Source organism: Dendronephthya gigantea, unplaced genomic scaffold, assembly GCF_004324835.1.
Source record: "Dendronephthya gigantea isolate DGI-Jeju-01 unplaced genomic scaffold, DenGig_1.0 000020F, whole genome shotgun sequence".
NCBI classification, from domain to species: domain Eukaryota; kingdom Metazoa; phylum Cnidaria; class Anthozoa; order Malacalcyonacea; family Nephtheidae; genus Dendronephthya; species Dendronephthya gigantea.
Genome location: NW_021163030.1, coordinates 299812 through 320896, shown reverse-complemented (window position 1 = coordinate 320896; position 21085 = coordinate 299812). Strand labels below are relative to the sequence as shown.

The window sequence follows — 21085 nt, the reverse complement described above, 5'->3', positions numbered from 1 at the left end:
GTTCATTAGAGTTCGTCAAGATATTCGTTAATTTGTTGTTTTTATTTATAAAATACCATTCCTAACAAATGATGATCAATTAAAAAAAGTCTAAACATTTGTAATACACTGCCAACACTGGTTTTGGGAGTTATTTATTTTAAAATGACAAGGTTAGATCCTTTACAGCAATTAGCAATACATCGAGCTCTAAATTTATTAAAATTATAATATTATTGGAACGAGTATATCTTACTGAAATGGAATGGAATTGAAAACGGGTTTGAATTTGTCTTTTGCGATTTTGTCTTCAATATTTGCATGATATGGTGTAACAACTTTCTTCATTCGTTCAAATGGGAAACCATGCGACGTATTTCTAAAACTTGCTATTACACCATTACTCGACAAAATGCCACATGTATCAAAGTCATTTGATATTCGCATATATCCCTTTTGACCCCAAAATGGACCCCACGAGTTCTTAATTATCCAGTAATTTGGACCGTAGGCTTGCTTTCCATAACCAACTAGTATTAAAGAATGTTGTGTAGCATCATCTGTGCAGGAAAGAGAAAATAACATTTGCAAAAACAATGATACCATATTGAAACGAATGATGAAATTAAAAGAGAAATACTTTTATATTAAATTAAATTTACCAAAATATAAAATAGAGTTTTAGAAATGGTATATTACATCTAACTGATCTAGTTCATATTTACCACAGTCAAAATCGTCGTATACTCCATCTCTATAAAACTTGAATGATTTTGGGGCTGAATTTATTCCAACTGATACGGGACCATACGTTGCTAAATTCACCTTCATTGCCGTTCGGTTTGCCTTCAATACGTCGCCAAAACTGGTAGGATGGTGAACTGTGCAATTGTCCGCGGTCCCACAGTGACATAACCCTTCCTGCGTCAAAAATGTGTTTGTAAATGGCAGTTCAACGAGACTTTAGTGGTTTACAATTTCTGTCTTACTTGTGCTAAATATCGTCCATAACTTTCATGGGTTGCAATACCATTTCTTATAACCCATTGCATTGCTTTCCAAGGCCATCCACCACGACAACCATAATTATTAAAACCATATGTACAGTCTACCAACATTTGAGCTGAAAATTCGATGTCTTTTCCTGTCTACGGTACAAAATGTCGGTGTTTTTGTAAGTACTTTGCAAAGGCTTTCCGTTCACCTCATGCAAGGGTAAAAGTAAAAAACCGTGAAGACTTTGTCAAGATTTTCCTGTATGTGGTATGAGTTTAGTTGAAAATATTTGAGCCACTCACAGCTATTTTATAAGCTCCTTCAAGAATCCCTGCTGTGGAGAATGCCCAACATGATCCACACATTGACTGTCCTCTTGTTGGCGAGATAACACCTTTTCATAAAGAAAGAATCCAGTTTTTCTACTCCACCTTTAATGCAATATCTAGTTGATATAGATAGATGTCATCGTGTATTTACACTGCATTTTTACTGTGCATTTCAGTCTTAAAGGCAGAGCTCAAATAGCGCTCTCAGTGATACAAATAAACGCAACTGAAAATGGCGAATTTCGAATTTCAAATAGAGGGATCATTAAGCTTCTTTAATTTAATTGCATGAATTTCTATTATTACCGTACTCTCTCCAGTCCAAGTTTTCTGGCAAAGGTTCACTCGGTTCAGTATAGTTTACGACAGGTACGTCATCATGACTTGGGAATTGATCTTTCATAAACTCAGGCACTCTATTATCTTCGTCATATAGTAAATCATTCATTGCTCGGAACTCCTCGGGTGTTAAATCTGCTAGATTATTCACAGCTAATGTATAGTTTAACCGTGCTCGGTTTTTGGAACGAATAAACCTATATGCAATGTATTATAAAATGAACAATTACAACTGTTTAAAGCAGGAATGTTATAAGTTATCGTGTCACTTACCTTGCATTATGGCGGAAAATGTTCCTTCTTCGCGAGTGTTCTATTGCATCTTTATAAGACTTGCCATGTCTACGTTTAAACTTCTTGAACTCTTTATTAATGGTTTTATGATGCTTACTGATCTCGTGAGGTTTATGAACAAACTCTGACATAGGATTAACAAAATATCTGGACCTTGCTTGTTTTGCTGCTTCATGACACCAAGAACCTGTTAGTAGTAACATTATACATACATTATTGCATAGATTGAATGTTCTGCTAATGCTAGAATCCTGAGATAGTCATTAACTTACTGTACATATGGATACACGTCTGTGCTATCGATTGCATGCTGAATACGAGGTCCAAAGTTCGCCAAAACAACTGGTTAATTGACTGAATATGTACCCTCTGTACTTAATCGATGAATATAAATACGAGTTGTAAAACAGCATACCTTCCGGAATCTCCATGATCATATAATCAAAATACCAATCATTGAAAGTGATATAATCTAAGTAATAATGGTCATAATATCCTCGAAGTAGTAAATCAAAGCCCTCAGTCTCGTATCTGATTGGTCGGTGTGGCTTTTCCTTTGACACCCACAATGTGTACGTATTCTTCAAATTACCAGTTTTTACGTGACGTTTCAGTTTTATTGTTAAAGTACCTGACCTATATTCTTCTTTTACAAACTATAGAAAAGAAAGAGAGGTGCAGATTTAACGATCCCGAACCTTTATTTAAAAAAAAGTGAGAACTTGTCGTTTTATCACGTAAAGCGTATTTTTTTAGCAAGTCAGCGAAATATGTTGGGGAAACATGAAAAACCATAGGCGGCCCAGAACTGATCTCGCTGACCTCGTGCGACGCTCATGTTGTCTGAACAATATATGACTGTTCAGACAACATGAGCGTCGTGCGAGGTCAGCGAGATCAGTTCTGAGCCGCCTATGGAAAAACTTGTGCATCTATAATGAATTTACACAAAAAGTAGGTTTAGAGTAAACTACCGTAAATATATCAGGTCGTACTAAGAAGCGATAATTTTTCACGAGGGATTGACTGCTTTAAAATAATATTATTTACCTGCTTCACCCTGTATTTTACTATTAACATTATATTTGCTTAGTATGTATGAAATTATGAAACCGACTATAACAATTCAGTATAACTACCGACACCGATTGTTCGGAAGTCATGCATAGGTTCCTTCACTCCTCATTTGCACATCTAGGCTATTATAGTTTTTCCAGTTTGTCAGAAAAGAAAATACATATTTTGCAAGATGATGACTCCTATATTACTTGTGGAAATTATATTATGGTAAATCTATTATAGTAATTAGTAGATTATAGAAAATATTCAAGATGATGATTCCTATAATTATTACCATTACCTACCTTAAAATGGCTGAGATCCATAGGAACAATACTCTGGGGTCTAACAACATCATATTCATCCCCCGATTCATACCAGCATGACTTCGTATTATTTTTATTATGACCAACTTTTGTTTTATGCATTGGTATTTCTTTAATGTATATTCCATATTCTTCCATATCTCCTCTCTGAAAGGTTTTATCGACTCCTACATTTCAAAAAATATAATAAAACATGTTCTATGGCAAATATTGACTCGCTTGCTTACAGATGTAACTGAGATGTATAATGCCTCCTGTTGAAAAATTTAGCGTAGTTTTGAATGTCAGAATTCTGACAAGTTTGCAACTGAAAGAGACCATCAATACTAAATACGATGGAATAAAGTGCAGTAAATTAAATTACCATGATATCTATCCTGCTCATGTTTAATTCCCCAGCGTACCAAATCTCAAAGGGTTCCATAATACCATCATAAGGTAACGTCAACAATCCTGTAGCATGATAAGTATCTGGAAATTTAATATTTATCTTTTCATGTTTTGTCTCATTCACTTCGTTTTCCATTTCTTCATCTGTGTTGTTTGAGAGTTTCGTGTGATGCGAGTTATTCTTTAGACGTTTTTGCTGAATACCTTTTGTATGTTTTGATCTGTGAAAGTTGTTCTTTGTGTGTTTCAATTGATGATATTTATTTGAATGCTTTAATTTATGATAATTGTCCTTGATATTTTTTAATTCGTGATAATTATTCGCTGAATGTTCCTCTAGATCATAAGATGGCTTCTCAATATGATTCCTTGTCTGAGATTTCATCACATTTTCTCCATCATTACTGGAGCGGCTATGACTGTGCGTACATGCTGTACCAGTTGCAATTGTAATCGCGAATATAATATTAACATACCCCAGCATTTTAACTGCATGGGCATTCAAATAAGTTGCAGATAAATCTAACCTATTTAAGGTATTTAATAAAGTTTTATTATTGTTGTTTTTAAACACATATAAACAATTTCTACGCTGGTACCTGCAAAACTTTACTACAACTTACATTCGCCAATTGCAGGAACTTATAGTGACACCATGGACTGAAAAATTAGTCACATCAAGAAAAACAATTCAAAAAGTTTGAACTTGCAATATTTGAATTAATACCGATCTCGAACATTGTTTTTTCTTTTATTGAATTCCAAACAAAGTGTCATGGATTAAAAATTGAACTTCTCTTTCATTTTTCAATTACTCTCAACAACCTCTGAGACAGGGGGATTTTATAGCGTTAAGGATTTACAGAAAATCAATGATTAAACCCTCGGTAATTGGTTAGCCGCCAAACCCTTGGTAATAGCCAAATATTTGGTCTAATAAATGAATCGATCCACTGTACAGAGGTTTACCACAATACTGAAGTAAAATGCAGCAGAGGTCCACTGAAATCAGAAGTACAGAGACCCACTCATCAAATATACAGAAACCTTTTGAGTTTGAATTTACTCTCATGCACTGATCACGTTACATACGCATCATTGTCTGTCATTGCTCAGGCCTGTCATGTTAATAAACCTAGCTTCTAGGGCAGGTTGTATGAAATGTAGTCTTTTACCTTTAGTTATGACGGAACTGGCCAAACAGAATAATTTATTGTGGAGACGACTACGAATGCACACATTAGACTGGCTTGCCTGCTACTATACTGCGGGAGACCTGAAGATTGCGGCCTGAACGACCCTTACATTTATTTCCCATACTGTGAATTAAGGTTTATTTAAGGCCAATAAATGAACAAGTATACCAGTTGTACGGATGAGCAATCATAGTTCACAAATACATAATTTGTGTATTCACTTCAATGGCCACGAAATAAACATTGCTGTCGTTTCTACCTTTTTTGATATGGCATTTCATCCACCAAATTTTGTATAGATTTAATAAAAGTATCAAAACAATTTTGCTTCATCGTCCCAAATCACTATCCCCAGGAGTGGACGATCAATGATCTTATTTCATTTGAGCAGGTAATCCAAAACTCTACGTTTCAACTTAGTCATACAAGCCCTTATGTGTTATTGTATTTAGTTTATATTAAGTTATATATATATATAGCTATAAAATATATATATATATATATATATATATATATATATATATATATATACACCCATTTGCAAAAACGTTGTCCGCAGATAGATATATAGATAGATACTCGAAATCTAATTAGAATTGCATATGTTGTGTAATATGATTGAAATCCCATGCAAATGTAATCATATGCATTTCTAATTAGACTTCAAGTATCTATCTATCTATCTATCTGCGGCCAACGTTTTTGCAAATGGGTGTATATATATATATATATATATATATATATATATATATATATATATATATATATATATATATATATATATTATAGCTATATATACTAGCTATATAACTAGATATACTATATAGCTATATAACTATATATACTAGCTAGAAATAAGGGTATATATGTAGACCTATATATATAGTCTATATATAAACCGCGACTTCTATATTACACCACGAGACTAAATTAATTCAAAAGTCCGTAATTGGATGAACATTTTGGTAAATTTATAATACGATCCAGTAACTTTGTCTCTAGTTAGGCCGTTAGGCCAAATTCAGTTTCCTGAATGTGACTGAATCATGAATAGCCTACAAGCTGACAAACATTAGCTTTATCATCATTTACAGGTAGTTTGTTACGTTAATTTTGAAAAATATATAATTATTTTTCGTCACTCATGTTTAAGGACTCACGGCAATCGTATAAGATATATATAGCTATATTTATATGATATAGCTTTATATACTAAAGTTCGAATATATTGTTACCATGCATATATTGTGGTAAGTAATATTGTGTAATGCAGTTTTATCTCGTAAGTTACATGTTCCCGTAAACATGAAATCCAAATGTTGTTCACCTAAATTATTATCTGAGTCGTCATATTAATGCCCGCGCAATATATCACGCTCTCTATGTTCACCATACTTAACTTTGTCTTGGGTGTCATCCATCGTCGTATTCATCAGTAAATATGTATATCCTTAAAACGTCTTCGAACTCATTCATAAAAACCTTTGACTTTGTGTGCGAGATGAATCACGGCATTTTTTAAATAATTTTATTGGATATCATGTCAACTCCAATTTCAATCATTTTCAATTCTGCTTAGTTTATCAAATTTTACTGAAATGATGCTTGTTGCCATCTCTTAGTGATTTCCAGACTATTCATGACAAGTTTTTTTTTAAACAAGGCATTTTTACCGATGCGAAATAGTTTGGATGTAACTGATTAGCCTTTATTTCTGTATTCAAACCACTGCATTGTCGACTGCACATGCATACATATACTGAGAAATATTCAATCACATCAGCCATGAATGTTGAATGATTCCGGTAATTTTTACACGCGGAGGCGGAGCCTCGTGTTTCGTGTTTTGTAAACTTCATATAATAAGTTAAGTATATTATATAATGAGTGAGTTTCAATAATACGGTTATTATGTCGTAGTCAAGATCGCTGGTGTAAAATATACCTTTAGAAATATGCAAATTTTCTTGGCGTTATTGTTTATCTTAGTTTAAACCATTTAAAAACAAAGGATTAGCCGTACTCTGTATACCCGTTGTTCGTTGTGTTATATCTCCATGCAATGTCGTAATGAAAACTATGAGACTGATACGGTAACCATGGCCATGGGAGGTTGTTTGGTCTCTGTGCAGCATTTGTTTAAATAAATAGATCTTGGCTTGGAGGCATTGCCATTAAAGACTTTAAATTGCACTTTGTTGTGGCTTCGGGGCTGGCATGAAAAGAAACTAAAACAAAAAAGAGCCACTTGAGCTTTTAAAGCAGTCTGCTGTTACACGATTCTATAGCTTAGTTTCGTTTCATGTCTGGAAGAAATACTTCCCTGCTCATAGCCATGGGTCATTATATATTAACATTGCTATAAGTGATAAAATTAATAATCTCTGGCTCTGCAGAGGTTCGAGTCAGGAAACAATTTTAAAATTGAAAGTATATTCTATCTTCCTCGTGGATGTATATATGGACCGGTCATAAAGTATCTGCTTGGCTAGGGTGGGCTGGAGGTAAATAACAAATTTTGCCAATAAGTTTGGTGACCCATCTTAGGATGTAGATAAAAATTTCAAAGTCCATCTAATCTTACCAACTTTATTTCATGACCCAACCCCTCAATCTAAGCTGGGAAAATACACTTACATTATAATTATATTAAATACACCCATATTTAAGACGATATCGAAAAGAAAAAGACTTTTTTGACATTGTTGACTGCAAACACATCAGCCATCTTGACTTTACGATGAAAACCAGGCATAAACGCCAGATATTTACTCCAAAGCGCGTCTTATTAATGCTATAAGTCGATAACAACAATCACTATAAATATTTATAAACACTTATGTACCACAACCATTATGTAGTTCTCTATGAATTTTTCAATGTCATTTTTCTACTAATAATACGACGCAAAGCTCAGAAAGCCACGATATCATGTATACTGATTTTAATCAGCTTTATTTCAACCGTACAGATGGATAGACTGAAGATTTTATATTATTCTAAAGTACGGCACACAATAGTACATAAAAATTTGTCATTCGTAGCAAATTAGCTGCCACAAAAATTTTCGTGTGCGGGGAATAATTGCGGTATTTTAATCATTCTTGTCCTGATATGAAACATGTTTGATATTTTCTGCCACAAGTAACGACAACGACAAAGTTACCACAGGATAAATTTACGTTAAAAGTTACCACAGGATAAATTTAGGTAATTAGATTGCACACTACGTAAGTATAATGTAAGTACGTGGTGTAGCTACAAGCTAAGCTACTTTATATTGATGTCACCATGCAAACATATACAAGAATATTAATTAGATTATGCATGGTAAGGCATGTAAAACTGGAGTGATATAGTTGAGGTTCTGACACGGTGAAGAGCTAAAGATCTACGAGCGAAGAATAAAGTATAAAGTAAAGTTCAGACCATGTAGTCCAACCATGTTTCACGTGTCGCGTTCATATGTCTTCAATTTCAGGTTATTAAATATCTACGGATTATAAAAGTTTATGATCTATATCATTCTCGTTACCGTTGGCAAAGGCGTATCCACTTGCGTTCTACGTCCGTTTAAACAGTTTCCTCACCTCAATTGCGCCCACATGCATGCATGCACGTAAGCATTCGCCAACGCATGATGTCATCTGCACAATTTATAAGTCTAAAAATAACCGGTAATATCTTATAAATTCCAATCTGCGTTTTGTGTCCATGGTTCACAAATGAATCATCCCATCCGGCTGGCTATTTCCCATATTTATTGAAGCCGAATTCTTTGAGTAATAAAAATTATCACGCGATCATGGAAACACGAAGACACGTTACATAAGTAGAAAAAATGTCGCAAAATGCTAGTTTTTAGTTTTCACTGGAGTTTATAAATATGGCTTCAGGTAAGCCTTGGCGCACTCACTCACGAGTATCCATCTATTTAGTTCCATATAGTTTTCTAACAGGCAAATTAACAATATTTTTCATATGCTTTGCTGTTAGCTAACCAACCACTCTTCTTTAAATGGACTATTCATTTCTAATGTAATGCGTTTTATTACTTCTTTTAGATTATAAGCAATCAAAGATTTTAGCAATGAACAACACCACAGTTCAATCTAATCCATTTGAATTCCCATCGCAAATCTCCATTTTGGTCATTGCTTTCCTTGGTGTTATTGCAAACGGGATTTTATTAGTTGTTTTGCTTTGGGATCCTTTGAAATGCTTCCGAAGACCGAGCATGTACTTTGTCATAAGTTTAGCATTTTCAGATTTCTTTACTGGTATTGCATCTTGTCTGTTTGCCGTGCAGGATCATGTTACCTCAGAGTACTTTGGCCTTATTCTCCAGTCAGCGATTTTTTGCAGCATTGAAAACTCTTTCATCACAATATTACTGATGTCGATTGAGCGTTTAATTGTGATTGTGTATCCAATGAAAGCAATAAGCATTATAACTTCAAGACGAATATTCATATCTATAGGAGTCACGTGGTTTTTTTCAATATTACTTGGTGCCGCAGTGAGCTTTCCTCCTGGTGCAATTTTCAACGACTACGTCAAGTTTGGAATTCTTATTGAATGTTTCCTTATTATTCTTATTATGCTGGGAATATATATCCGAATGATTTTCCTGTTAAAGAACTCGTCAAATGTATTCCGTGAAAATGGGTTTATTCGTCATAGCTCTTGCGACGCGAGATCAAGAAGATCAATTGACAGATATCACAGAAGTCTTAATACCGTTGTCTTCTATCTTGCATTGGTTCTTATCATAACCGTTTTACCTCATTTAATTCTCGGACAAGTGTACTTGGGTTATAAATTCTTTCACCCGAACCATCCTATGCCACTTTCCCTTCAGTATGCCCCGTATGTAACATTTCCAATCGAGTTGCTGAATTTTGTCCTAAATTCAGTCATCTATGCCTACAGATTACCTCAATTCCGAGCCTCGTTGTTTCATTGTTGCAAAAAGAAATCTGGAAATCAGCGTCAGGAAACAGCTTTAAGGCGCATCCTATTTCACAACAATGTACCAAATGGTAACCACACTGTCGATGACGACGTATAATTGTAGTTGAACATTGGCCCAAAAACAGCAACTTTTTCATCCTATTCAGCAAACTATTAGTTTCTTTCTCCTCTCCAATACCCTTAGTTCATTAGAGTTCGTCAAGATATTCGTTAATTTGTTGTTTTATTTATAAAATACCATTCCTAACAAATGATGATCAATTAAAAAAAGTCTAAACATTTGTAATACACTGCCAACACTGGTTTTGGGAGTTATTTATTTTAAAATGACAAGGTTAGATCCTTTACAGCAATTAGCAATACAACGAGCTCTACATTTATTAAAATTATAATAATATTGGAACGAGTATATCTTACTGAAATGGAATGGAATTGAAAACGGGTTTGAATTTGTCTTTTGCGATTTTGTCTTCAATATTTGCATGATATGGTGTAACAACTTTCTTCATTCGTTCAAATGGGAAACCATGCGACGTATTTCTAAAACTTGCTATTACACCATTACTCGACAAAATGCCACATGTATCAAAGTCATTTGATATTCGCATATATCCCTTTTGACCCCAAAATGGACCCCACGAGTTCTTAATTATCCAGTAATTTGGACCGTAGGCTTGCTTTCCATAACCAACTAGTATTAAAGAATGTTGTGTAGCGTCATCTGTGCAGGAAAAAGAAAAAATTAACATTTGCAAAAACAATGATATCATATTGAAACGAATGATGAAATTAACTAAAAAAAAAAGAGGAATACTTTTATATTAAATTAAATTTACCAAAATATAAAATAGATTTAGAAATGGTATATTACATCTAACTGATCTAGTTCATATTTACCACAGTCAAAATCGTCGTATACTCCATCTCTATAAAACTTGAATGATTTTGGGGCTGAATTTATTCCAACTGATACGGGACCATACGTTGCTAAATTCACCTTCATTGCCGTTCGGTTTGCCTTCAATACGTCGCCAAAACTGGTAGGATGGTGAACTGTGCAATTGTCCGCGGTCCCACAGTGACATAACCCTTCCTGCGTCAAAAATGTGTTTGTAAATGGCAGTTCAACGAGACTTTAGTGGTTTACAATTTCTGTCTTACTTGTGCTAAATATCGTCCATAACTTTCATGGGTTGCAATACCATTTCTTATAACCCATTGCATTGCTTTCCAAGGCCATCCACCACGACAACCATAATTATTAAAACCATATGTACAGTCTACCAACATTTGAGCTGAAAATTCGATGTCTTTTCCTGTCTACGGTACAAAATGTCAGTGTTTTGTAAGTACTTTGCAAAGGCTTTCCGTTCACCTCATGCAAGGGTAAAAGTAAAAAACCGTCAAGACTTTGTCAAGATTTTCCTGTATGTGGTATGAGTTTAGTTGAAAATATTTGAGCCACTCACAGCTATTTTATAAGCTCCTTCAAGAATTCCTGCTGTGGAGAATGCCCAACATGATCCACACATTGACTGTCCTCTTGTTGGCGAGATAACACCTTTTCGTAAAGAAAGAATCCAGTTTTTCTACTCCACCTTTAATGCAATATCTAGTTGATATAGATAGATGTAATCGTGTATTTACACTGCATTTTTACTGTGCATTTCAGTCTTAAAGGCAGAGCTCAAATAGCGCTCTCAGTGATACAAATAAACGCAACTGAAAATGGCGAATTTCGAATTTCAAATAGAGGGATCATTAAGCTTCTTTAATTTAATTGCATGAATTTCTATTATTACCGTACTCTCTCCAGTCCAAGTTTTCTGGCAAAGGTTCACTCGGTTCAGTATAGTTTACGACAGGTACGTCATCATGACTTGGGAATTGATCTTTCATAAACTCAGGCACTCTATTATCTTCGTCATATAGTAAATCATTCATTGCTCGAAACTCCTCGGGTGTTAAATCTGCTAGATTATTCACAGCTAATGTATAGTTTAACCGTGCTCGGTTTTTGGAACGAATAAAACCTATATGCAATGTATTATAAAATGAACAATTACAACTGTTTAAAGCAGGAATGTTATAAGTTATCGTGTCACTTACCTTGCATTATGGCGGAAAATGTTCCTTCTTCGCGAGTGTTCTATTGCATCTTTATAAGACTTGCCATGTCTACGTTTAAACTTCTTGAACTCTTTATTAATGGTTTTATGATGCTTACTGATCTCGTGAGGTTTATGAACAAACTCTGACATAGGATTACAAAATACTGGACCTTGCTTGTTTTGCTGCTTCATGACACCAAGAACCTGTTAGTAGTAACATTATACATACATTATTGCATAGATTGAATGTTCTGCTAATGCTAGAATCCTGAGATAGTCATTAACTTACTGTACATATGGATACACGTCTGTGCTATCGATTGCATGCTGAATACGAGGTCCAAAGTTCGCCAAAACAACTGGTTAATTGACTGAATATGTACCATCTGTACTTAATCGATGATTATAAATACGAGTTGTAAAACAGCATACCTTCCGGAATCTCCATGATCATATAATCAAAATACCAATCATTGAAAGTGATATAATCTAAGTAATAATGGTCATAATATCCTCGAAGTAGTAAATCAAAGCCCTCAGTCTCGTATCTGATTGGTCGGTGTGGCTTTTCCTTTGACACCCACAATGTGTACGTATTCTTCAAATTACCAGTTTTTACGTGACGTTTCAGTTTTATTGTTAAAGTACCAGACCTATACTCTTCTTTTACAAACTATAGAAAAGAAAGAGAGGTGCAGATTTAACGATCCCGAACCTTTATTTAAAAAAAAGCGAGAACTTGTTGTTTTATCACGTAAAGCGTATTTTTTTAGCAAGTCAGCGAAATATGTTGGGGAAACATGAAAAACCATAGGCGGCCCAGAACTGATCTCGCTGACCTCGTGCGACGCTCATGTTGTCTGAACAATATATATGACTGTTCAGACAACATGAGCGTCGTGCGAGGTCAGCGAGATCAGTTCTGAGCCGCCTATGGAAAAACTTGTGCATCTATAATGAATTTACACAAAAAGTAGGTTTAGAGTAAACTACCGTAAATATATCAGGTCGTACTAAGAAGCGATAATTTTTCACGAGGGATTGACTGCTTTAAAATAATATTATTTACCTGCTTCACCCTGTATTTTACTATTAACATTATATTTGCTTAGTATGTATGAAATTATATGAAACCGACTATAACAATTCAGTATAACTACCGACACCGATTGTTCGGAAGTCATGCATAGGTTCCTTCACTCCTCATTTGCACATCTAGGCTATTATAGTTTTTCCAGTTTGTCAGAAAAGAAAATACATATTTTGCAAGATGATGACTCCTATATTATCTTGTGGAAATTATATTATGGTAAATCTATTATAGTAATTAGTAGATTATAGAAAATATTCAAGATGATGATTCCTATAATTATTACCATTACCTACCTTAAAATGGCTGAGATCCATAGGAACAATACTCTGGGGTCTAACAACATCATATTCATCCCCCGATTCATACCAGCATGACTTCGTATTATTTTTATTATGACCAACTTTTGTTTTATGCATTGGTATTTCTTTAATGTATATTCCATATTCTTCCATATCTCCTCTCTGAAAGGTTTTATCGACTCCTACATTTCAAAAAATATAATAAAACATGTTCTATGGCAAATATTGACTCGCTTGCTTACAGATGTAACTGAGATGTATAATGCCTCCTGTTGAAAAATTTAGCGTAGTTTTGAATGTCAGAATTCTGACAAGTTTGCAACTGAAAGAGACCATCAATACTAAATACGATGGAATAAAGTGCAGTAAATTAAATTACCATGATAATAGTCTATCCTGCTCATGTTTAATTCCCCAGCGTACCAAATCTCAAAGGGTTCCATAATACCATCATAAGGTAACGTCAACAATCCTGTAGCATGATAAGTATCTGGAAATTTAATATTTATCTTTTCATGTTTTGTCTCATTCACTTCGTTTTCCATTTCTTCATCTGTGTTGTTTGAGAGTTTCGTGTGATGCGAGTTATTCTTTAGACGTTTTTGCTGAATACCTTTTGTATGTTTTGATCTGTGAAAGTTGTTCTTTGTGTGTTTCAATTGATGATATTTATTTGAATGCTTTAATTTATGATAATTGTCCTTGATATTTTTTAATTCGTGATAATTATTCGCTGAATGTTCCTCTAGATCATAAGATGGCTTCTCAATATGATTCCTTGTCTGAGATTTCATCACATTTTCTCCATCATTACTGGAGCGGCTATGACTGTGCGTACATGCTGTACCAGTTGCAATTGTAATCGCGAATATAATATTAACATACCCCAGCATTTTAACTGCATGGGCATTCAAATAAGTTGCAGATAAATCTAACCTATTTAAGGTATTTAATAAAGTTTTATTATTGTTGTTTTTAAACACATATAAACAATTTCTACGCTGGTACCTGCAAAACTTTACTACAACTTACATTCGCCAATTGCAGGAACTTATAGTGACACCATGGACTGAAAAATTAGTCACATCAAGAAAAACAATTCAAAAAGTTTGAACTTGCAATATTTGAATTAATACCGATCTCGAACATTGTTTTTTCTTTTATTGAATTCCAAACAAAGTGTCATGGATTAAAAATTGAACTTCTCTTTCATTTTTCAATTACTCTCAACAACCTCTGAGACAGGGGGATTTTATAGCGTTAAGGATTTACAGAAAATCAATGATTAAACCCTCGGTAATTGGTTAGCCGCCAAACCCTTGGTAATAGCCAAATATTTGGTCTAATAAATGAATCGATCCACTGTACAGAGGTTTACCACAATACTGAAGTAAAATGCAGCAGAGGTCCACTGAAATCAGAAGTACAGAGACCCACTCATCAAATATACAGAAACCTTTTGAGTTTGAATTTACTCTCATGCACTGATCACGTTACATACGCATCATTGTCTGTCATTGCTCAGGCCTGTCATGTTAATAAACCTAGCTTCTAGGGCAGGTTGTATGAAATGTAGTCTTTTACCTTTAGTTATGACGGAACTGGCCAAACAGAATAATTTATTGTGGAGACGACTACGAATGCACACATTAGACTGGCTTGCCTGCTACTATACTGCGGGAGACCTGAAGATTGCGGCCTGAACGACCCTTACATTTATTTCCCATACTGTGAATTAAGGTTTATTTAAGGCCAATAAATGAACAAGTATACCAGTTGTACGGATGAGCAATCATAGTTCACAAATACATAATTTGTGTATTCACTTCAATGGCCACGAAATAAACATTGCTGTCGTTTCTACCTTTTTTGATATGGCATTTCATCCACCAAATTTTGTATAGATTTAATAAAAGTATCAAAACAATTTTGCTTCATCGTCCCAAATCACTATCCCCAGGAGTGGACGATCAATGATCTTATTTCATTTGAGCAGGTAATCTATTCATACTCTGGTTTCGTAAGGCTTGAAAATGTTATTTTGATTTTACATTGTAATGGAGAGGTTTGGCCAAATAATATCGCATCAACGTAGCTACAAGTGAATGACTATTCTGCCCAGGTGATGCCTAATATGAACTTTTATATTTATGTACTTAAATACGTTTGGGAATATGAAGATGGAAGCGATGAACTAAATTTCAAACATAATTCAACCAAACGATGCTTCAGAAGAGAACAGACGGAAGATCTAAGAGATTCAAGTTAGCCTGGGTCGCATTATTATCCGTTGTTGTTGTCATTGGATTCTGTCTTGAAATAAAGAAGTATATACTAGGAACTACCCGTGTTGAATTGAAGAGATATGCAATTGTTGGTGAATTTGATCCAAGTTATGACAAGTTATTCCCGCGAAATTATCACGCAACAGGCTTGTTGACATTGCCTTATGACAATATAGTAGAACCGTTTGAAGCCTGGTATGCTGGGGAAAGAAATATGAGCAGGATTGATTATTACTATGGTATGTTGTTAAAATGATACAGCTTTAGGGAAGCTAATTCATAATACATACGTCTCAAACTGAAATGCAGAGAGTTACACAGCAGCGGCTTCGAATAATATCTTGTATCAAAACGACCACGCAAATGATGGTAAAAAACATCTTCATTTTTCGAACTTCATTTTGCGATTGCTTTCTCCTCTAGAATGCGTTCAGTCAAGTGAAGTCAAGTCATATTTTATTCTCTTTATGAAAAGTCGAAAATCTTCAGTCGCCATATACACTCGTCTTGTTTCAAATGATCTTTTTTTTCGAAATTTGCTCCGTTTTATATTTTTCTAAATTATCGGCTGGTAGTTCTTCTATAATGAGATGGTTATCACGATTTTTTATCCAATATAGGAATGGACAAAACAATCCAAAGAGGAGATATGGACGACCATGGATTATTGTTTAAAATTATTCCAAAACATAAAGATCCCGCACCTTCTAAGACGTTTTTCAGAAGTTGTTGGATAAGACGAGTTCCATCATGGGATCCTATACAAGGGCAAAGTGTTATTCCGACAAATTTATCAGAATTTAAGGTTTGTAACTTATGACTAAGCAGCGCGTGTTTAATTGATCATTATTACGTGAAAATTATTATTAACTCGGCTCAACCCAATGGTTCAACCCCGTTCATGCATATTACATGTTTCTCTGCTGAGGAAGGATGCTTAGATTTTTGATGTAGGACGAATGAATTTTTATTTCACCGTTTCGTGTTTTCTGATATTTTGTTTCTTTTTTGTTTTGAGCCAAAGAAAGATCACAAGGGCAAAAGGCACGAAGTCAAACAATAAATTCCAGGTTTTTTAAGACTATCCAACAAACAAACAAACAAACGAACAAACAAACAAAAATTTACGAGAAACAAAACGAAACAAAAAACACAAAACAAGGAAAAAAATCATGCAAATAACGACAAATAAACTAGTATACAAAAGAAATAAATTAAGACATTAGAATTATAATTGATCTACCAGCCGTACCAAGACCGCAACCATAGACGGCTAGACTATAGCTGTCCAGGGGCTGGTTGTATCAAACCCGTTTACCTTAAACGGTGGTTAAGTTCAAAATAGAAAGCGAAGTCTATCGTTCTATTCAACCAGCAAACTAAATGTTTTTAACCTCAATACAACAATACTGTTTACAACTACATATTCAGTGCATAATATTCAAGTTGACTCATTCAAGAGAGATGTAAGAGTGTTATTTAATTTTGACTTATCCACCGTTTAAGGTAAACGGGCTTGATACAACCGGTCCCAGCTGAATATCATATATTCATCTTGTGTCTGGCTTGAAATCTAGAATGTAATGGTTTTCACGGTATGTGAACGTGAATATATGAATAACCAGTCCCGGGTTAAGATAAGTTTTGTACTTCTAATGTTGTCGACCTGAACTGACTTCTGACTACAACCTCTACTAACTATACTAAAACTAAAACTATACTAACTATATCACGCAAATAAGTGAAATCCGTAACAAATATCACTAAACCTTCTCCAACATACAGTACGCCGACATGTTGGGAAATGAACGGTAAGAATAATACTTAATATGAATGAAAAGTAATGCTGATCAATGGTCGACTCCCATGCAGTGCATGAAGATGAGTATATATAAAAATATATATTAGCCTCTTCGAGCATCCATCAATCATGCAACCACAAGAATATCATATGATTTTTAGTTTGTGATCAAACGACACAACTTTTACAGAGTATCTGTTTCTTTTTCAGCTACAAGGAGTGGAGATTTACAAAGGACAGCCATGTCGGAAATACGTGCGAAAGATTGTTGAATATAATAAGACAAATACATATACATTATTCGTCACCGATAATGAACCACACATTCCTGTCAAGTATGAAATGTTCGGATATGATGATCTTCTGACATCCCACTATGATCATTACATATTGGATTATATCACTTTTTCTCCATGGGCATTTAACTTCTCCATTTTCAAGATTCCAGCTGGTATGTAGCGCTGACTGAATAAAACTTTTCCTTTTTATAAGATAACCAGGGAACAGCGCGGTGCCTGTTGGCTTACCAAAATCCCTACTTGAAAAAATTGCGAAATGAAATAGGCGGACTTAAGTCAGTTATATGACAAATTTCACATGTCATATACCAGTTAATATGATCGGCTAAAATCAGAGTTTCCTCTGTCGCTGTGGTTGCACATTATTTTGTAAATATTTTCCTCTTAGACACCTGGTGCGGAAAGAAAGCAAGAAAGATTAAATCACGTTATTTTGTTAACCCAATGGCAGAATTTGTTCATTTCCATCATTCACAAGATCAAGAGACAGAGAAACATTTTAAAAAATTTAAGAAACTCCATTTAAAAGATTATAAGCATCATCATGAAAATGAAAGAAGAAAACATATTTTTAAACACAACCTAAGGTATTCTAAATATGATAGACATTCATAAACATCTACTAAGTTACCACACAGCTTTTCCTCAAATAGCTCTGCCGTTTTTCTGTGATAACTACGATACAACGATATTTTCCAGGTTTATTAATTCACGTAATCGCCGCAACACGGCTTACACTCTCTCTGTGAATCACTTAAGTGATTTAACCGAAGAAGAGATGGAATCACATCGTGGAATGTTGTCTGATGATGAAAATGACGAGGAAGAGGGAAGTCTCAATGAAAAAGAAAAGAAAAGGATTCTAAACTTGATGCATGATAAACACTTTGATAAACTACCAAAAACACTGGACTGGCGAGATTACGGTCAGTATCGAGTTTTAGTCATAGACATAGGATAACTGCATGCGTTTGGTTACGAAATAAATTTACTCCTGGGTTTGGGCAGAATAGTGATATAACTTTCTTCTACCTCTTATATTATGCGTGCTTGGTATCACAGGTGCTGTAACGCCTGTCAGTAGCCAGGGATTGTGTGGATCATGCTGGACTTTTTCAATTGCTGCCCCAATTGAGGCACACTATTTCTTTCAGGTATGAGACTATCAGGTATCTATCTGTACAAACGACTGTTCCTCCCAAACTACTGTGTCTAGAAACTGCACAAGAATGCAATATACTCAATGTTTCTTAGACTGATTTTCTTATTCACGTTCACCCATCAATAAATCCGTCCGTTTATTTTTCGTAGACGGGCAAAATGACAGAGATATCAAAACAACAAATAATGGACTGCTCTTGGGGGAGTGGTAACCACGGGTGTCGTGGAGGACTTCCTGCAAAAGCTCTGGCATGGGCTGTTCGCAATGGAGTAGCGACAAAGAAAAGTTATGGCCCATATTTGGGACAGGTAGGCCGTATAGCTATGTGTATAATACGCATAAACTTGTCTGATACATTTTTCTTTCTTCAAAAAAATTACCGTAAATGTGTTCGTAAAAATGTAATGCCTAATTTATTGATCGTTCACAATCATAGAGATATGATTATTCTGAATCAGCGAAAAACATTTAATTCCATCAAGATATGTCTAAACTCGCAAGTCTAAGGATAGTTATGTCTAAACTCGCAAGTCTAAGGATAGTTCTTATATTTGAATATCGTTCTGCATTGAAATTAAACAACGTACGTCCTCCATGACAGCAGTTAAAAAACTTTTACCAGCGGATAATTTTACAGCGAAATATAACTAGAGTACGTTTACTGAGTACTGAGTACGTTTTCCCTTGTCGGGCATATAATCAAGACTAGGGAAAGAAGAACTTCTGTGCACTTTTACAATAGATAATAAATGTTTGTGTTCTTTACCTCAGGAGGCTTATTGCCATTGCGGTCAGGATGAAAACTGCACAGTGATTGACAATGCTAAAGATTTTTATCGCGTCAGACCCAATACAGTAAAGACACTAAAACTTGCTCTTGCCAAATATGGGCCAATATCATGTAGTATTAATGCCGATGCTAAGACATTGCGATTTTACAGTAAAGGTGTCTATAACGACCCGGAGAATTCAAGTAAGGAACTATATTTTGATGTTTTTCTTCTGTCATAATAGAATACTAAATATAAAATGTAATTTGTGATCATAATTTACCGAAATGAGTTCATTAACTGAGACAGTTCTAATGACTGGGTTTCAAGTTTAACATTTATTAGCAGTATGAGCTCAACTATGGCGGCTCAACGGGTGTTTCATCTTTATCAGTGTTGTGTTAACTGGGGCATTTTGTTTGGGTTGAAATTATTCAAATATTTACCAAATATCTTTTAAATTTTTTTTAGAGAAGCGAAACAATCATGCTGTAGTTTGCATTGGCTATGGTATAGAGGATAATAAGGAACCGTACTGGATACTAAAGAACACATGGGGTCCACTTTGGGGAGATAATGGTTATATAAAAATTTCTCAAAAAGGAAACATTGCAAATATCCATGGTGGTCAATTATTAACCATCAAAAAAGATAATAAAATTCCTGATTTTCCGTATCAATCTTTGAAAAAAGTTAAAAGAAGAGAAAAGCTTTATAACAATTTAGCATCAATTTCAGTATGATCCTTTTATATATTTTGTATTAAAATTAAAACTTTTTAAACGTTTTCAGTTTTGATAAGATAGGGTTAGATTATAATTAAACGTCACTGTTAAAATTACACTAGAGTTGTCAAATAGCCGAGGGTCTGCGACACCACCCGTCTAGGGGCCAGTGAGGAAGTTTTGTCCGCATATTTTTAGTGAATGAATTTGCTTAACCCTTAACCATGCCCGTGTTTAATAAAAATATTTCGAAGCATTTAAAATGTGTTGTAAAAGAAACGGGTGAAGGCTGCTTTCCACTTACGCGTTTTTCATGCGCATGTACACGCACGCCAGTTAAAGTCTAAATCCTTATATATGTTATATATGCATTTATAGATCAGCGGCTAAGAAAAGTCTCTATAAAGGCGGATTTCCACTTACAGCGAAATCGTTCGCTAGCGAAATATTTGCATATTTTCTTTTGAATTTTAACAGCATAAATAAATTAGTTCGACTTGACTGTTTCGAATTCAAAAGAAAATATGCAAATATTTCGCTTGCGAACGATTTCGCTGTAAGCGGAAATGGGCTTTTACACTTGCAGCGATTTTGCTGCGATTTTGCTGCGATTTTATGTGTTTAAATATAGTTATGGATGTTCAAATAAGGAGACTTA

The 21085-nt window shown here is 34.6% G+C and overlaps 5 protein-coding genes across 5 annotated transcripts; 2 read left to right on the top strand and 3 right to left on the bottom strand.

Moving 5' to 3' along the window:
- Positions 1-163: 163 nt before the first annotated feature.
- Positions 164-3482, bottom strand: LOC114521455 (crustapain-like). The gene is made up of 8 exons (XM_028541912.1): positions 3302-3482; positions 2353-2593; positions 1917-2124; positions 1611-1840; positions 1278-1369; positions 969-1127; positions 705-900; positions 164-539 (listed from the first exon to the last, which is right to left on the bottom strand). The coding sequence occupies exons 1-8, from the start codon at positions 3458-3460 to the stop codon at positions 232-234; spliced, it is 1593 nt and encodes a 530-aa protein (XP_028397713.1). The 5' UTR covers positions 3461-3482; the 3' UTR covers positions 164-231.
- Positions 3483-8978: 5496 nt separating this feature from the next.
- LOC114521480 (melanopsin-like) lies at positions 8979-10052 on the top strand. Its single transcript, XM_028541946.1, has one exon. The coding sequence runs from the start codon at positions 8999-9001 to the stop codon at positions 9977-9979; it is 981 nt and encodes a 326-aa protein (XP_028397747.1). The 5' UTR covers positions 8979-8998; the 3' UTR covers positions 9980-10052.
- Positions 10053-10286: 234 nt separating this feature from the next.
- On the bottom strand, positions 10287-11998 carry LOC114521511 (cathepsin L1-like). Its single transcript, XM_028541978.1, has 6 exons — positions 11992-11998; positions 11685-11915; positions 11352-11443; positions 11044-11202; positions 10780-10975; positions 10287-10603 (listed from the first exon to the last, which is right to left on the bottom strand). The coding sequence occupies exons 1-6, from the start codon at positions 11996-11998 to the stop codon at positions 10296-10298; spliced, it is 993 nt and encodes a 330-aa protein (XP_028397779.1). The 3' UTR covers positions 10287-10295.
- Positions 11999-12147: 149 nt separating this feature from the next.
- LOC114521510 lies at positions 12148-15215 on the bottom strand. The gene is made up of 4 exons (XM_028541977.1): positions 13765-15215; positions 13380-13567; positions 12426-12666; positions 12148-12197 (listed from the first exon to the last, which is right to left on the bottom strand). Exons 1-4 carry the CDS (start codon positions 14276-14278, stop codon positions 12148-12150), a joined length of 993 nt encoding a protein of 330 aa, XP_028397778.1. The 5' UTR covers positions 14279-15215.
- Positions 15216-15225: 10 nt separating this feature from the next.
- Positions 15226-20840, top strand: LOC114521429 (counting factor associated protein D-like). The gene is made up of 10 exons (XM_028541882.1): positions 15226-15381; positions 15566-15909; positions 16291-16475; positions 17682-17922; positions 18159-18357; positions 18470-18696; positions 18833-18924; positions 19082-19240; positions 19704-19905; positions 20174-20840. The coding sequence occupies exons 2-10, from the start codon at positions 15609-15611 to the stop codon at positions 20443-20445; spliced, it is 1878 nt and encodes a 625-aa protein (XP_028397683.1). The 5' UTR covers positions 15226-15381; positions 15566-15608; the 3' UTR covers positions 20446-20840.
- Positions 20841-21085: the final 245 nt, after the last annotated feature.

Coding starts and splice junctions, on each gene's coding strand:
- LOC114521510 (XM_028541977.1), bottom strand. CDS start 14,278: ATGCTGGGGTATGTTAATATTATATTCGCGATTACAATTGCAACTGGT. Junction 13,568..13,764: donor CAGGATAGACTATTATCATG/GTAATTTAATTT, acceptor TTTGAAATGTAG/GAGTCGATAAAACCTTTCAG. Junction 12,198..12,425: donor GATCATGGAGATTCCGGAAG/GTATGCTGTTTT, acceptor TACTACTAACAG/GTTCTTGGTGTCATGAAGCA.
- LOC114521455 (XM_028541912.1), bottom strand. CDS start 3,460: ATGGAAGAATATGGAATATACATTAAAGAAATACCAATGCATAAAACA. Junction 1,370..1,610: donor CTTGGACTGGAGAGAGTACG/GTAATAATAGAA, acceptor CTTTATGAAAAG/GTGTTATCTCGCCAACAAGA. Junction 540..704: donor ATACGACGATTTTGACTGTG/GTAAATATGAAC, acceptor TTTCCTGCACAG/ATGATGCTACACAACATTCT.
- LOC114521511 (XM_028541978.1), bottom strand. Junction 11,444..11,684: donor CTTGGACTGGAGAGAGTACG/GTAATAATAGAA, acceptor CTTTACGAAAAG/GTGTTATCTCGCCAACAAGA. Junction 11,203..11,351: donor AAGGAGCTTATAAAATAGCT/GTGAGTGGCTCA, acceptor TTTGTACCGTAG/ACAGGAAAAGACATCGAATT.
- LOC114521480 (XM_028541946.1), top strand. CDS start 8,999: ATGAACAACACCACAGTTCAATCTAATCCATTTGAATTCCCATCGCAA.
- LOC114521429 (XM_028541882.1), top strand. CDS start 15,609: ATGCTTCAGAAGAGAACAGACGGAAGATCTAAGAGATTCAAGTTAGCC. Junction 18,358..18,469: donor ATTTTTAAACACAACCTAAG/GTATTCTAAATA, acceptor GATATTTTCCAG/GTTTATTAATTCACGTAATC. Junction 18,697..18,832: donor ACTGGACTGGCGAGATTACG/GTCAGTATCGAG, acceptor TTGGTATCACAG/GTGCTGTAACGCCTGTCAGT.